General features: G+C 39.0%; 1 protein-coding gene across 1 annotated transcript in view; it reads left to right on the forward strand.

The window, feature by feature from the left end:
- The window catches only part of COL25A1 (collagen type XXV alpha 1 chain), a 282176-nt gene extending 273478 nt beyond the window's left edge, over positions 1–8698 (forward strand). Inside the window, 5 exon segments of the mRNA XM_059470580.1 lie at positions 857–892; positions 1697–1750; positions 6638–6691; positions 8577–8634; positions 8637–8698. Of these exon segments, the coding sequence (XP_059326563.1) occupies positions 857–892; positions 1697–1750; positions 6638–6691; positions 8577–8634; positions 8637–8698 (264 nt within the window).
- Positions 8699–13669: the final 4971 nt, after the last annotated feature.

Below are 13669 nucleotides of genomic sequence, written 5' to 3' on the forward strand. Positions count from 1 at the left end.
TCAAATTCACACAGATCTTGTCTTGCTCCTGCTTGCTACTTCTAAATGTCATTTTCAGGAGCAAAGTCCAAGCGCTTGACGTTCCACAAACCGGCTCGTTTTACTGAGTCGGCTGGAGATTTTGCATTTGCTTGGGGGTCAGTTTGGTTAGCTGTGTTGGGCGGGCGGTGTTCCCAGACGGTTCCCGGTGTCCCGCGTGGCTCTGTGCCCCGTGCCCGTGTTATTCCCTGTTATTCGCACGGAACCCACGAGGGGTCCCCCCGGCCCCAGGGATGCTCCGGCTCATCGCCCGTCGCTGCCCGTGCCTGGGAGCATAGCGGGAAAACAGGAAATGTCATTGTCTCCCGGGCTCTTGGAAATCAATGAGCCCATTGTGGTCGGGACCCACATTTTGTTGGCTGCATAATGCAGTATTCTTGCACTTAAATATTTCCTATCGCAGTTAACACACATTTTTCTTCCTTTGTGTGTACTATTCAGTATTGTCGCTATTTACAAATCAGAAAGCATGCGGGTAAATGACAAAGTAAATATTTGTGTGTTCAGGCTCAAAAACACCCTAACATCTGGTGTTTGTAGCACTCCTACAGCCTGACAATATTCTGCTGTAATGTCCTTCATGTGAGGGCAGGGGTGGGTCGGTGATGTTACACTGAAGTAAGAACAGAATCAGGCTCTTGGTGTTACATGTGAATTTTTAACTAACATGCTGTAGTAATGTGGTACCCACTCCAGAACCCTGTCACAGCGTGTACTGTACGTTTGAATTGTGTTTATTCATCAGCACCACTTACTAATCTCACCTTCTTGTCATTCGTGTCGTGCCCATCATCCATGCTTCCACCTCACCACACAGGGAGCATCTGGCTTAGACGGGAAGCCAGGAGCCCGGGTGAGTCCCTTGTCTTTGTGTCCCCTTTGTGCTTCCCAGGGCTCTGCCAGCCAAGCTCCTCACTGCACTCAGGAAGGAAGGCCAAATGCTGCAGGCATTTTCCATGCTGCATTGGAGGGGGCTTCAAGCAGGTTCTTAGGGCAATGTGTGTGGGAAAGGGAATGTAATTCTCTGTAGAAGGAGCTCTGAACCTTTAAAAGGCAGCTTAGTTTTGATTTTTGGTTGGACAACTGCCCTGGTTGGGTTGCTAGTTTTGCTGAGTAAGGTTAGGGATTTAGCTTACAAGAGAACAGTGCTAATATGGAATCAGTGAAGGAGATGCAGATGTGCTGAGGTTCATCTACACACATTGCTATGTTACACATCAGAGATGTTAAATCTTTCGCTTTCTTGAATCTATGCAATGAAAGAGTTATATCTTGGAAGCAAGATTCTCATTGATCCTTGCAATAGCTAAGTCCATCTTACAGGTGGACATTTCAATTTAAAGAACAATCAATTTTAAAAACAAAACAATAATTTAAAATATTTTTTTGACCCTTAATCTTCCTCTAATAAATTTAAGATCTTTGCAAATCTGATTGCTTCTGTGGATGTAGTGAACACCAATAGAACTCTCTGCCTTGGAACAGGAGAGGTTATAGGTGGAGTTTTGAAAGCCAAGTAGATTGCATCACAATTAAATCCAAATTTTCAACCAGTGAAGACTGATTCCATGTTAGTTCTTGTGTACAAGACAGCTATTGAAACTAAAGAGTTGTAAGAACAAGCCCTCTCTCTTACCCTCTTTGTTCCTTTTTGCAGGGCATAGATGGCCCAGTTGGTCCCCATGGCCCTGCAGGTCCCAAAGGAGAGAGAGTAAGTATGTGTTCCATGTGCTCCTCCCTGCAAAGTGGCTGCCACAGTGGAAAAATGTCAAATGGGGACACCTACTGTGTCTAGATGTTACAGAACAGGACAGTGTCTCACCTGTAGAGGAGCAGCCCAGAACTGGATATGTGCTGTACTCACACACACATTTATCTGTTTGAGATTGACATTGTAACTCTTTAACTTCAGGGGAGTTTGTATTTTGAAATGACTAATCAGTGAGAAATTGACTGGACTTTCTAGTTCACAGTGCCACAAACAGAACATGATTTTCATTGGTTTCATTATGTTGTGCAAATTGAGAACAAGCTGGTACAAAAGAAGATAGTGTGATCTGATTATATAAGAATGCAATGGCAAAAAAAAAGGAGTATTTCTCTCCTCTAGTCACTTAAATGTTTTTATCTGGGAAAAATATCTCCAGCCGCTGTAAAATTTAAACTTTTCTTTTTTTTTTTTTTTTTGTTTTTTAAGCTTAGGAGATAGGAGCTCTGCTATTTAATTTTTAAATATTCACAGTAAATTTTGTCATGTGGAAATAGGATAGGAACTCTAATCTTTAACTATAATCCTGTCACCTTTAACAATACAACCATCAGTTTTTACAACAAACCAGAAGATGATATCTTAAAACCTCCAGGAGGAGTTACCAGTCCAGAACTTTGTCTCTTTGACTTCCTCAAACAAAACAACAAAACAAACAGCTTTAACAAAACAACTGTGCTATAACAACTTCAGACTAGCTGTAAAAAGAACACAGCCACATGGCAGAGGTCCAGTTAGCTTCATCTGAGAAAGGTAAGATTCATTTTTACAGAGCTGTGTACTGAGGGATGAATACAAGACATGCAGCACAGTCCAAATTAAACTGTACAGTGGGCTGCAGTTACCTCTTAAGGCTACTTAAGTGCCTGAAGGACTTGAGTATTGTTTGTTTTTCTAGGGGATTACTGATTCAATTTTTTTTTCCTTCAATCAGGACAATATTTATCTTCTGTCAACTCTGTGGAAAATAGTTGAACATCCTATAATCTTAAGTAAAAAAATTTAGATGAGATACACATGTAGAAGTATATAAAATACAATACATTTTATTCTTGCATTATGACCTTTTATATTGAAGGACATGCATGTGTACTACCAGTTGAAATGTCTTTGACAATGAAATATAATATAAACTATTATTTCTGTCTGTGGAAGACAGCTACTAATGTTTTTTTCTTGTGAGGGTATTCAAGGTCATGAGAAGTCATATGGCTGGATCTGGAATAAGCCCCACTGTAGCTGTTGAAAAGCAGTAGCTGAAAAGGGGATAGGAATTGCTGTGATGTAAATCAGTAATTGCATGAGCACAGAGGGAGAACTTCACAAAAATAGAGAGACCAAGGTGTGCAGAAAATTCCTACACACCCACCATTTTCTGTGGAGCTAAATGAATGGGAGGAAGTTCACAAGACAGATGGAAGGGTTTTTCCCGAGCAGGCAAACAGCAAGATTGTTGCTGCAATTGTTCATTTAATTATTCGATACCATTTGGGAGGAGTTGTTTGTAGCACAGTTATGTAACAGGTGCACAGTGTTGATATGTGTCTCATTATTTAAATAACAAATCATGTATTTTTAATGCTGTTTTACAACTTGCATTTGCAACTGTTGAACTTGTTTATGTGAAAGCAGGAGGGAAACGTTTTTGTCTGCAGATTTCAGACTTTACTTTTTAATTAATAACAGTGCATAGGGCCAGTGTTCACTGTCACTGGATAGGGCCCTATTTTTTCTGTATTGATAAGAAAAATCTTGGGCCAGTATAAATCTAGGAGGGCATTAGGGCTGTTTAACAGAATAATCATGAATTCATTGTTGCACAGGCTGCATTCAAGGTGATGCTCAATTACTGCTCTGAGGTAGAGCAAACTGTTGTGCAAATTAGGGTGGGTTGCTGATTTTCAATTAACTATTAAAATACAAAATGTCAGATCATCTTTATACAAAGTCTGTTTAGACAGTGACAAGGTAGAATAAGAAAAACATGACACTATAATGTGGTTTTATGTGTTTTTTAGTAGAAACTGAAAGAGTACTTAATAATGTGAATTAATACAATTTATGAAGACAGTGTCTATTAATTCTTACTAATTTTCAGCTATTGGAATTGCGTTTTGCCAAACGCTTAGAGAGATTTTACTGAGACCATCTTTCTTAAATGGAGGAGTGGGTCATGATAAGCCTCTGAATCTGACTGTGTACCTATTATTTTTACTTGCATACTGTCTTGAGTGAAAGTAGAGAACACTGGAAAACAGACATCTTCAGCTTCTAGTGATGAAAGGGGACGTGTAAGCCTGAAGGGTGATGACAGGCATAATGTATATCCAGCTTCTTGACCTGCTAAAGGAATCTGAGAGCTGGAAATAAACATTTTCTTTTTTTTTTCTTTTCATTGGTGACAAAGACATGGTTTTGAGCTTGATTTTAGCTTTCAGATGTGTAGCCTGGGCAGCACTGTCATCATTACACACAGTTAGTACTAGTAACTAAAGTGCATTCTCTTTAATTTGGTTAAAATATTTCTCACCATAACAATGTTATGAAATCTCCCTGTCTATCCTAATAGAGACACAGATTATTCAACTTTATTCATTCAAATTGTAACTCATATTTGTCCATGATTCAGGAGACTGAAGTGAAATAGGAGGCAAAAACATACATTATGTTTTCTGTTCTTTGGACACTGATGGATTGTCTCACAAATAAATTTAAAACAAAATCTTGAAGTTTGCTAATATCTGCTACCCTGAAGGAAATTGTGATGGTTGAGGCCAGTATGCTTATGACAGTCCATTAATCTCATATAATCCATGAACATTCGGGACCTCATCTGATATTCCAAACATGTTTCAGCATGTGCTTTGTATTGGACACAAAAAATTCTGAGATACAGTTCTCCAAATATATTCTTACATAACAGATGTGATTATTTCCTAGACTGATACATTCAGTATTTTTATGTCTGCCATATGTTTAGCAATGTTATAAGCCTATCTTGAGAAGACTTTGTACAGTCATCTTGCTGTTGAAGATTAAAAAAAAAAAAAAGATGCTTAACTGGTCTTGACATATTTCAAGTCCTGATCAAAGATTTCTGTAGCTCTTACCTACATAGGTCAGCACATTAGTTTCTTCTTAGCAGGAAGCTTTTAAGCTGCAAGACATTTATTGTTTTGAAAATCAGTTGTTAGTTCCCAATACCTCCTATTGTCCTGCCAGGGCATCCAGCCCAAAAGCTGCTCAGAAATTAGCAGGGGAGCAGCAGAATCCAGAAATGCCTGACACTGCACATCTCATTAGCTCTAGACTAAAGCAAGTGCCCACCTAAGTAAAAATATAAAGTGTTTAAAGCAGATCAAATGTCAGTTACTCTGACAAACTCCTTATTGCTGGGATTATTGAATCACAGGTTAAGGTCCTGTTGGTGCTGGTGCCTGCCTTTTTGTGTAATTCAGTCAATGAAATTTAGACATAGCAGCCCATTTTCAGAGCTGTGCCAAGTGCTTGGCTATGCCAGCAATCACCACTGTTAATTAGTGTTGATTACTGTGGAGACATCTACATCTCTGTCTTGTGCTTTTAATGATAGTCATTAATGAAATAATGGTAAGTAGTAAATAAGCCAGAGGATGCTTTACAGTGAATCACTTAATGAATGAGCATAAGTGCAGCAAATGCCAGGATAAAACACAGCCCCTGTGCACACCATGAGCCTTGCAGGCAGCCCTGTGTTAGGGTGTGCTCACCAAAAGGGGTGACAAAGGGATCCAAGTCACCCTGCATGACAAATCCAGAGTAGGAGATTTGAAAACTAGAGGTGGTCAGGATTTTCTTCTTTTATTTCAACATCAACATTTCAAGCTGTTTAGTTCTCTCCAGAGAGAAATGATTTTCTGGTGGATTTCATTCAGAGGAAAGAACAGCCTGAAACAAGACTGCTTTCCACACCTTCTTCCCAGCCCTGACTCCCCACCAAGCTCACAGGGACCTGTGCTTGCGGTTATACAGGCTAGTCCTGGCTGGTTTGGGAAGCTAAACTTCATATCAATCTTGATAAAGAAAAATTAGAGAGCAAAGGTGATTATTACTGTCAGCCTGAAATTCGTCACCTTGAAATTCCATTCCGTTTGGAAAAGTTTACCCTGTATTAAGCTTGCAAAATGACTTTGGCAGCACTCCTCTGGAAACTGGTAATTTTTCCATGGATTTTAGTGGAGAATGAGATCAGACTTCTGGAGAAATCTCTGTACTTGTTTGTCTTGCATATTATTACTGTTGTTTTGATTTTAATAAACCAGGGTATTTACATCACTTATCTAGAATCCAGTAGAGGATTTAGCAACAGCACAGTGCATAGGATAATCTTCACAATGTCACTGTTAATAGCATTGCCTACTTAAATCAAGCTTTGACTGACACGTTATTTTTGCCTGTCACTGTGTTGCATCTCAGCTGCTGTGTGTATATACAGCTTGATGCTGTATATCTTCAGTTTTCATTACAACTTTGGATTTTTACTAAGAGCAACATTAAGCTGTCAGAAGCTTAAACTTGACACTGGTGTGTGTTCAATTGAAACATATTTTCAGTTACTAACGTATTTAGAAATGAATGTGATTTCATATGCCTAAAAAGTCATTCTTCCTAGAAAGAGTGATAATTCACACCTTCTCTTTCTCCCTTAAACATTTAATGAAAATAAATGAGCTTGGATATTTTTCACTCAAAATACTTAGGAATGCATAAACTTTAACCTAAAGCACTTGGTAGAGATAATTTCTAAGATAGCCAATGTTTTTGTTTGCTTGTTCTGTAATCTTTTCTTAGGGTGAGAAGGGAACTGTAGGTGACCCTGGACCCAGAGGACCATATGGCTTGCCTGTAAGTTGCACAGATTTTGTACACACTGCACTTTTCATCCCTCCCTGATTAAACTTTGTGTGCTTTATGGCTGATTTTCACCTAGCAGTAGAATTAGTTGGAAAAGGCAGAGATTGATAATAAACCCTGACAGTGCAAGGTCAGTGTTCTCTATCACACTCTTGGGTTTCTACCCATGCTCATAAAAAGCCAGACCTGGCATGAACTAGCAAGAGAGAGGAGATGCAGAATGCAGGTGCTCCTGGTTCAGCAGCCTTTGGCCATCAGCTGCCTGGGGACAATGTGGGAGTGCCAGGAGTTCAGGAGGAACTATGGAAAGCTGAAAATTTCTTCGTGTCAGTTTGCTGCTTGGATTTCCATTCTGCAAGGTTTCTTCGCCATTATGTTTTTGTTTTGTTTGTTGCTTCAGAGACCCATTTTGTTTTCATTTCTGTGCCATCTACTCAGAAGTTAGGTGACAATTTCATTGTTGCTCACTCATAGGTGAAATTATTTGTTTTAAATCAATAATTTTAATTATGTTATCCATTTCTAAAATATGAGGGAGAACTTCCTTTGGCCTGACAACGATATCCCCAATAAAATCAGATTACTTTCCCTGTTTACACTGCTAATGACTGGGTCAGGTGTGTACATATACACAAGTCTGTTCTGTACTTTGATGCAAGGAAAGTCATGTAAAAGTGCTTGGCCAGGCACAACCAGCTTTCCAGGAGACTTTTAGTGTTTCCATACCCTCTCCAGTCTAATTCGTTTGATTAATTAATTTAAGCTGGAATACAGACCTGTGGTTTAATTGGATCCATTTAATTGGATCAGGAGTCATGGCTGGAGACAGTTTTCAGGCTCCATGGAGTGTTAAATTAGCTTGCCACACATTTTTATGTGAGGGTCACCTTTGTGAGTTAATTTTTTTTTTTAATCCTATTTCTGTTTCCCATTCCTGTGAACTAAAAATAAAATTATATTGGTTTTTAGCTGGTTTTGTATTTTTAGCTTGCTCCTGGAATCTGCCTGCAGATTTTAAAGTCAAGCAAAATTTTGCAGCCAGGTTATCAGTTCCTGGAAATGCTAAGCAGTGTCCTTGTCTGAGGGAAGCTAATGCAGTTCCTGTGGTTCTTTGGCAGGGCAAAGACGGCGAGCCTGGACTCGATGTAAGTAGTGTGTGTGACCAGGGCACCCTCAGGGGTTGGTAAGAGTCTGCCAAGGATCCCTGTGGAGCACAGCGCCTTTGCTTTAGCGTGCATGCAGGACCTGCAGAGGGTGTGCTGAGTGCTGTGTTTGCCCTTTCTCTGTGCTAAAGAGGACAAAGATTGTGCAATGTACAGCCCTTATCGACAGACACCCCAGATAGTGGTGCTCAGCAATACCAGAACTTGGTCCTTCCGATGTCAGTAGGCTGAAAAAATGCTTGCTAAGAAAATATTCAGATGACTCATTTGTAGAAGAGCAAGGGGTCACTTAGCACTTGATTAACTAAATTTATTCGAATTAAAGAGAATAATTTCATAGCCTGTAAGGGATATGTTTCAAAACATAGGCTCTTTCCTTTGCATGCTGAAAAGACTTAGTGAAAGTCCTCTTCTGTAGTCCTACCCTGAAATCCCTAACCTGGAGGAGTCTTTTTAAGAATGCACATAAGCTATGTAGCATGGATGATTGCTAGTTTGAGTGGTATGATTTCTTTCTGTAGCTGCCAAAATGTCTCTACTAACCTCTGTGGCTTACTTGTCTCACATGCTCTTGTGTCCGTGCATGTGTCCATGCATAATATATGTACAGAGCATGTAGTGAAATCATCTTTTTAGGTTTTCCAGAAGTATTTGAGAACATAATCTGCATGTTAATAAAAGTCAACCTATCTTTGTCCGCTTTGTTTTTATAGGGTTTCCCTGGTCCTCGAGGAGAAAAGGGTGATACAGGAGAAAAGGGAGAAAAGGTGACCATAGTGTTCATAACGGTTGCTTGATTCCTCAGCTAATCACTTCTGCTGTCTTTACACTATAAATTGTCCCATTAAAACTTACCTTTGTTTTTACTGTGTGCCAAAAGGCAAGTCACAGATACACGCTAGAGCAAAATCACGAAAAACCACAAAAAGTATGTGCATGACTAAAAATACCTACATGTCCCAAAGCACAGCCCTTTTTTTTTTAGGCTTGTTTTCTCCAATCCATCCTGCACTTGTTGAAAGTCCTGAAATATTTAATGCAGACATTAGTTGTTATGGTAGTGATTTTATACTGAAGAGCTCAGCTCTGTTTCCTGGCAGTATTTGCACACTAGTGGTTGATCCTGGTGTAGCATGCCTGTACATGCTACCTGTTCCACACCAAGTGTCTAAGACAAGAATTGTCTGAATTTTTATTTTTGGCAAAGTTTTATTTGTAGTTAAGGACTTTTTGATACTTTTGTATTTAAATTGAATCATATATTCTACCATTCTGGTAAACCAACTAGACAGTGAAGTTAACAGAAACAGCTGACTTCATTTTCAGTGTCCAGACACAGTGACTTGGAAATCTGTTTAGTAAAAAGCAATGCAGGACTTAATGTAAGTGTAGAGAAACTTCATGAGCAAATCTCTTCCATTTCTATCCAGCAAAAAGCCCAGCTGCTAAAATTGCTGAATTAGAGATCACACCAAGCCACTTCATGTAAAAGTCCATACATGCAGCAGATGATTTTTCTAGCTCAGACCAATGTTCTTGTCAAGCTGACATATGCAGGGTTAGGCTGGATTAACTTCTCATTATGGTCTCCTAAACAAAAGAAGCAGAGCTAAAAAGTCACCATGAGTGTTAGAGTTCATCTCCATTTCTTAATCTGGTCAGGCAAAACACTTCCCAAGAATGCATTGAAAAGGGTATGATGAAATTCATCCTTCCCTTTTTTCCCTTGCTATATTGCTCTTTCTTTTGAGCTCAGAGATCACTGGTAAGGTACTGATTTTGCAAAACAACAGTTGTTTAAGCAGGTGCTCCATGAATGTTATAAAGGCAGTGTTTGACCTGACAGAGTAATCACTATGAATGAAGCCCTTGCTTGCTGCCAGAGTACAGGTCTATCTGCCACCAGTGAACAGCTTTTCTCCTTGAGAGCAGCTGTCAGTCTAAAGGTGCAACTGATAACAGCCAGCTCAGAGAGGTAATGGTCAAAATGCTCTTTGTGCTGAGTGGGAGTTACAGCTGGTGCCAAATGCTGTGAGCTTAACAGTGTGTTCTCACCCTGGGATACATTCAAAGAGTGTATCCAGAAAATAAAAATAAGTAATTATGCCTCTCTAATGAGTTCCAGTGAGGTTGCTTGAATGCTGCAGATGGTCTTTTGAGCCTCACAGTTCATGAAAAAATTGGAGAGTAAGAAGGTTACCAAGCTGGCAGGGGTCTGGGGCAAATACAACCAGTGGTAGAGAGTGGAGGAGGGGGACTGGCTTAGTTGACAATGGGATGGCCAAACTACTCAAAAGGGGAGATGAAAAAGGATAGAGCAAAACTCTTCTGGGCAATTGCAAATGGGGAAACAGGACCACAAGGTGCTCCTGAGAGGTTCAGAGCAATTGTTCACAAGGAAGACAGCACAGCACTGGGACAGGGAGTCCAGAGAGGGGGCTGGACTCCTGCCCAAGGAGCGCTGCAGAACCTTGTCTGGTCTGAGCTGACCTAGGGTCAGGAATCATCCTGATCACAATGGGGATCTTAAGCAACCTCCAGAACTCCCTTTCAGCCACACTTTGAGTCTGTGTTTCCATGTACCACTAGAGCAGATAAGACAGACAAATTTCAGCAACCAGAGCTCCAGAAGATTTCTGGAAGAAAAGATGGAAAGCTGGTAAAAATCTCACTTATACAAATATAATGTGAAAATGGAACAGACGAGATTCAGCACTCAGGATGTAAGAATGTTTTAATGTTCCTGCATGCTGCTTTTGTATATTAGACTTGATTCCCAGGGACTGACTAGATAAGTCAAACATGGGACTTCAGTTGCAAGGGAGTGAGGGAATTTTCTGTAGGAATGGTGTGTGGCACAGCTACACCCTTTTTGGAGTTCCATTGTGATTTAGGCTGCCTGTGGAAACTTGTTCTCTTGGGCTGCAGGACACATCTCCCAAGAACTCTGGTCCTTCATCCCCCTAAAAATTCATGAAAAGGCAAACTGTCTCCTGAGGAGAACGCATGGGATAAAGTAGTTAGCAAGTCTGTTACATGTTTCAAAAAACATGCTGTTGTGTGGACTTCCAGAAAGAGGATTGACAGGAAGTCTGTAGGGCAGAAATGGAGATTGAATACCTGCCTTAAAAATTCCCAGAGTATTTAAGGAAACCTAGGAGGCAAAGGAAGGCCTTTCCTAGTGAAAAGTCAGGGAAGATGTAGCTGAGACCTCTGTGGAAGACACTTCCATTGCACAGTTTAAACTAATTTTTCCCAGAAATTAGGGAATATTTGTATCATGTAAGCAAACATTTCATCAAAATTACTTGACCTGCATCAATAGTTTCTTTTCCAAATAGAAAGCTGACTTTCAAAAGATGCAAAGTAGTGCAATTAATCCAAGTTCTCATTATACAAGTCTTCTGTGTTCTAGATAAGGTTTTCCTTATGTAAATTACTAATTATCTATGACCAGATTGGTGTAACAGCACCCATTTCAACAGATAAACCATTTTTGTAATAACAAATAAACAATTTGACCATCTAGCTTATGAGTTCTTGGTTTTTAAATATTTATTAATATTTAAAGAAATGTTTTTTCTACAGTATTGGCTATTGATCTGACATCACACAAATTGTGATCAATGAGTTTCTAGTTAAGAAACTTAAATTGCCCTGCAAAAATGCATATCAGTATGAATATTCTAAAGAGAACCAGTGACTCTTTTTCATAAACGTGCAGGGAATAAATCTTTACTTCTTAAGTTTGCTGATCTGTATTTTAGCCCATCTGTAGTTCTGCTACTGTGAAAACAAGTCAGTGTCTGCATTATGTCTTCTTAACATGGCTGTAAAAATATTTTTTAAGGTGTTCTAGCTGTAATTACTCATATAAAATTATAGTCCAGGAGCACTCATCAGAAAAAAAGGTTGTCTTTTCAAGTTGTATGAATAGAAAAAAAAATTCTTTCAGAAACAAATAAGCTTTGACCAAAGTTAGAGATCGTGTTGTGGGGAAGGGAGGGAAGTGGCCCCCAGTCTCAGATGCACAGTTGTGACTGTTGTTACATATTTGACAGAGTATATGGTGTGTCTGAACAGAGGATGAAAAGGCATTATCCTTTTCCCCTGCACTCTGCATTGATGAAAATCTGTGTATGTGAGGATTGCAGATTGTTCCAACCATAATGGTGTTGCAGAAGTGCCACAATTTTGTATTTCTCTAGGCACTGAGGAAGGACAGAAAGGAAGTTTTTTTATCCTCATCACATGTAGAATCCCCATAACTCCTGTGAGTTTTTATAGTTCAGGATAAAGAGTGAAGATCAAAGATTAAAAAGAAGGTACTCAGTCAGTGGAAAAAGTAGTAAAGTACCCAGGAAATTCAGGTTTTTTTCTACACAGGTAACTGTTGCATTGGTTTGAGTAAGATCGTAAATCTGCCTGCAAAACTGGAAGTTGAAAATAGTTACCTGCTGGCTTGTAAAACAAAGAGTTAAAAAAAACAGAAAATCGAAACAAAATTTAAACATAGTCAGAAACCAAACTGTACTGTTCATTTTCAGAATCCTTTTTGGAGTATGTCTATGCTTTGTGCTTGCATACACTCATTGCAGATATATTGGTCCTACACTGAGCACAAATAGCACAACATTTGACCCTAAGCTGTTGGGTTTCTCTGCTACATTATCATCTTTGTAGGTTTAAGATGGAAATGTAGACAATTTATGGTTCTTGTCTTGTGAGGATTTTTTTACATCACAATCTTATCATTTGGTAAGGACTGGCAATTTTGGGTTGCTGTTTTTCCAAATATTATCCTGTGACCTTTTGGCACACAGAAAAGATAGACAAGTAACTTTGCTTCCATCGTGACATGGATGCAGTATGTTTTGTTCATGGAACATTTTGTTTTATTTGAATGTGTCAAGTATGCTGTTATATGAAATGATGAATGTGCTTTCCTTCCTTTTAAAAATATTATTTATATAAAGTTTTTTAAGTATAAAATTATGTTTCTCTATTGTTAATGGATTAAGCCTTTCTGTAGTGGTGTGGAACAAGTTAAATGTCTATTTAATATGCTTCACCAAAATCCGTCTGTCTTTCCAAAGGGGCATTCCTTCCTTCTCCTTCTACCCTCGTTCCTTACAATTCCTCTGTCTTTTTTACCCTTTTCCTCACAAATTAAATCCTCCCAATAGCCACAACCTCACTTGCCGGTTCTCCGATGTTATACTAATTTTCCTATGACTATTTTTCCCACTTCTTTGTGATATCCTGATTTACTCATCCTTCCTATCCCATTTTTTACAATCCTAGTCCAATTTGTTATTTTTTTAAGTGATCCCGTTTTGATTTTTGTGAAATTGAGAGCAACCTGAAACTCATTTACCATTGTGATCAACTGGTGTGAAATCAATTATAAAATGAACTCTCTAAACCTCTTGCACTGCTTGAAGGTGAGGTCATCTTTACTGGTAGGTTTGTTGAGGGGAATCAACTAATTGCCCTGAGAATGAAAGCATTGGAATTTTCACATTTAAAAAGAAAACTCAGTGTGAAATCAAAGGATTGAATTTTGGTAAAACAAATAGATGAAACATTGCCTGCAGAAGACAGAATATTTGAATGTTGAAATGCTTAAATAAATGATCTAATTATCACTCTGGTTACTTTATGATGCCAAGACAGTGTGAAATTGTTGGAAGTATCATAACACCTCTCCATCAAGCAGTTTGAGTGTTTTGATTCCTGTAATAGGGTTTGAAATGGTCGTGTTTTATTTGGAGTGACAGCAGTGCACCCTCAGTGATGTCCATGG

Source organism: Ammospiza nelsoni, chromosome 4 (assembly GCF_027579445.1).
Source record: "Ammospiza nelsoni isolate bAmmNel1 chromosome 4, bAmmNel1.pri, whole genome shotgun sequence".
NCBI lineage: Eukaryota > Metazoa > Chordata > Aves > Passeriformes > Passerellidae > Ammospiza > Ammospiza nelsoni.